The 3,907-nt window shown below is 44.6% G+C and overlaps 1 protein-coding gene across 1 annotated transcript in view; it reads left to right on the forward strand.

Moving 5' to 3' along the window:
- Nrp2 (neuropilin 2) overlaps positions 1-3,645 on the forward strand; it is a 126,390-nt gene extending 122,745 nt beyond the window's left edge. The window contains exon 17 of the mRNA XM_013010470.1: positions 387-3,645. Coding sequence (XP_012865924.1) covers positions 387-691 — 305 coding nt within the window. The 3' untranslated portion in view covers positions 692-3,645. The remainder of the gene's footprint in view (positions 1-386) is intronic.
- Positions 3,646-3,907: the final 262 nt, after the last annotated feature.

A 3,907-nucleotide genomic window follows, 5' to 3' on the forward strand; every position in this document is an offset into this window, starting at 1 on the left:
AGGGAGGGAGGGAGGGAGGGAGGGAGGAAGGAAGGAAGGAGGGAGGGAGGGATATTTAAAATCTGAACTTATTTCATGTTAGTCAGGGTATTTAAACATCAAATATTTAGACAGTGCTTACTACGTGTCACATACCAAGCACTTCATAAATATTACTTCCCTTAATCTTTCTAACATTTCAATCCATTGTGCTACTGTTCACATTTTTCCAGCTAAAGAACAGAGGAGAGAGGTTAAAAAGCTTATACAAAATGGCACAGGTAGGACACGGCTTTGAACTCAGGTTCCCAAGTTACTATTACTTACTACTGTGCTCAGAAGAGCTCGGGATGGACAGGTTTCCATTATGTCACCCTGAAAACAACTTCATGTGTTTTGTACCATAGATGATTATGAGGTGGACTGGAGCAACTCTTCTTCGCCCACCTCAGGAGCTGGTTCCCCCTCGGCTGACAAAGAAAAGAGTTGGCTGTATACACTCGATCCCATCCTCATCACCATCATCGCCATGAGCGCACTGGGCGTCCTCCTGGGAGCCACCTGTGCAGGGCTCCTGCTCTACTGCACCTGTTCCTACTCGGGCCTCAGCTCCCGAAGCTGCACCACACTAGAGAACTATAACTTCGAGCTGTATGACGGCCTCAAGCACAAGGTCAAGATGAACCACCAGAAGTGCTGCTCGGAGGCATGACAGATTGCACCTGAATCACACCTGACATTTCATTCCAGTGAGAGGGGCTGGTGAAGATTACATTCCCCCCCCCCTTTGGAAACTGAATGCCATAATCTTGATCAAACCGATCCAGAATACCGAAGGTATGGACAGGAAAGACAGGAGAGTCTAGGGAGATGCGGCCAAGATGAATGGGAACTATCACTCAACTAGGACTACAGTGGCCAAGTCTTTGCAGAAAGGGGACCAGGTTTTCTGCTGGGACAAAGACAGGAGCTCATCTCTTTGGAGTCACAGTTCTATTTTGTTTGTGAGTTTATTATTATTAATTATTGTTATGATATTTCTTTGGTCTGTGAGCAACTCAGAGGTAGAAGAGAATGACTTCCCACAGAAAAGGAACAGGAATTAGAATTAGAATTCTCCATTTTCTCTCTCTAATCAACACTTGAAAAGCAAGGGGTCTTTTCAGCCTTTCCATCTTCAGAAATAAATCTCAAATAAAGCAAAACTCCAGGCCACCCACTTGTCCCATCCATCCTCTGATGCTCTCACAACTTGAGGAGTTCGCTGTGGTGGGTGCAGTTTCTTCCAAGCCAACCCTACAAGCTGCCGTTTCCAGTCCTAGTATTGAAGTAGGATGTTGTTGCCTTTAACTTTTTTTATCCAGGGGAAAAATTGCCATTTCGAGGGTCAGCTTAAACAGCTCTTTCTTAGATACCATTTAAAACAAACCGAAAAGGAAACTTCACCTGTCAAAATCCATAGATACACTTCCATGTTAGAAGCAGACTAGCCTTAAAATGCTTTGTGAATAGGAGCCATTCCTTGATCTCGAGTTCTAGACCCAGAGTTTGTGGCTGTGGGGTCTCCCTTGTAGAGTCTCTGCTGGTGGTTTTTGCCTTTTCTTTTCTCTTTTCCTTATGCTTCTTAAACATATACATAGTCACACATGTGTACAGCACATGCACACGTGCATGCATGCACACGCACGCACACACACACATTTTTCAGATTTCTAAGTGCCAGGAAATAGTACCCTTGGATAGTCTCAGAGGCAAGGTAGAAAGAGACAGGTTCTTGGCAATTTTCCTCCATCATTGAGATGTGGTACGCACTGACCATAGAATAGAAGGGAGAACAGGGAAGAGATGCTCAGCTTCTATGATCATCTGATGGGAAAGGCTGAGCAGTGGGTGCAGTCTGACTCTAACCAGAGATCTGCAAACACAATGAACGACCCCACACTGCTTCAACACCAGAGACTGAGACTCCCATACACCTTTGTGTGTGTACACATGCATATACATCCATAAACAATTTATGTGTTTTTTATTAAGTGCCTTGGAAAAAAATGAAGGGAAAAAAGAACAATGTATTTTCCCTCTATGTAGAAATCATCAATAGCTTACAAGTTAAGGCATTCCTCCTTCCCTAATCCCAGTGGCTCCATTCCTGGTACCCAACTCTCCACTGGCCCTACTAATGGAATGAGCTGTGCTACTCCAGGGTGGTACAGCTCTAGATGCCTCTCAACGACTCCTGAAATGGAGGCATCAGGAAGAGAATGGAACTATATGAAGGATAAGATTGTCCACATCAAGGTCCCAATCTCGACTTTGTATTAATGCCTAAGGATTGCCTGTGTGCTGGAAACATGTTTTAAACCCACCCAGTATACCCAGCCAACTGGCACAACCATGCTAAACTGTCAGGCCAATGTTGCTGCTATGATCATCTACAATTTTCATTTGTTTTCTACCCAGGTGAAAGGGGTAGGGTGAATGGGACTGGCTGGTTCCTTTAACTTCTGAAAATGCTAGTTCCAATGGTAATGTCACAATGTTTTTTGTGTGCAGAGAAGGAGCATTCATACTGGCGGCTCTGTATTCATGTGTATGTGTGTGTGTCTTTGCGCGCCTTTGAGTTCTCTGTATCTACTGTGTTTGTGAGTGGTCACGTGGGACTTCGTGGTGGTGTTGTGACTTTGACCTAGGGGGGCTCTCCCCTCTTCCCCCCAAGTGAAGCTGCTGCTCTTGGCACTCGTTGGCACAGTGGTAGTTAGAGGTGAAAAAGCTATCCAGCCCTAAGCACTTAGTGATAGATAGCCCTCTGGTTTGGGCATGCAGTAGAAGCAACTTTTTTTATTAGTTCACCCTCCTCTTCACCCTCCCATGCAGCTCAGTGTTCAGTAAACTGGGAAGTCCTTGGGATTCCCCAAAGTAGCTCACAGAAGAAGTTCAAAAGCCCACTCAGAGGAGAGGGGTACAACCCTAGCCCACACATGTCCAGTGAGCCATTTGATGATAGTCCCCCCAAAGACCAGGCCCATCTCAGGCCTGTGATTCACTTCTAAGTTTATGTACAACTCAATCTTCATCTGTCTAAAACTCTTACATTCGTATTTACCATTGGCTGATTTGAGACCCTGAGGGGAGCCCTGAGGGCTAAACAGAAGCAGGGTCCCCAGGGCTCCATGTAGATACCTCACCAAGACTAGAGGCTTGTGGAAGACCTGAAGAAAGACAGCTGGGTCTGATTCTAACTCGGCCAGGGGATACCTTTGGTCCATTTGTTATCTTTATCTGCAGGTGGGCCAGCTGACCTGTCTGCTTGTTCCCTTTGGGAAACCCAACTCACAGTATTGATCTCCTTTTTGCCTTGTACTGAATGACACATTACCTCCACGCTCTCCCGGATGAGGCCGGCCACAGGGTTGCTTTCTCTCTCTGGCGGGAATGGGGAGTTGACAGAAATGAGGATCCACTGAATGAGCATGAATGACAAGAAAACAAGGGGAAAGTTAAACTGTCATGCAGAAGGTTAACTTTTCCAAGGTTGGCAGTTAAAAGGTATTTGACCATTTGCTGGCTGAGCCAGATCATGGGAACTTGAGAGCTTTTACTGTGATTCTTCGATGTAAAATAAAATAAAATAAAATAAACAATGTCAAACTGTGTTTATATAATTTGTATAAATCCTTTTTAAAGTTACTATTTAAATAAACATTATACCAGAACTATTTTCCTGCATTTGTCTTTACTGGACACAAAGAATCTTGGGACTCAAGTGACCGAATTGTCCCAGTGTTTTTCCGAGGAAATACCTTGTCTGTGTCAACTTGGGCTGCAATGGCAGAATAGCATATACTGTGCAGTTTAAACACTTAGCGCTTTCAGTTCTAGAGGCTTGGAAAGTCCATAATCAAAGCCCCAGTAGAATAGGTATCTGATG

Source organism: Dipodomys ordii, unplaced genomic scaffold (assembly GCF_000151885.1).
Source record: "Dipodomys ordii isolate 6190 unplaced genomic scaffold, Dord_2.0 Scaffold1, whole genome shotgun sequence".
In the NCBI taxonomy this organism is placed as follows: domain Eukaryota; kingdom Metazoa; phylum Chordata; class Mammalia; order Rodentia; family Heteromyidae; genus Dipodomys; species Dipodomys ordii.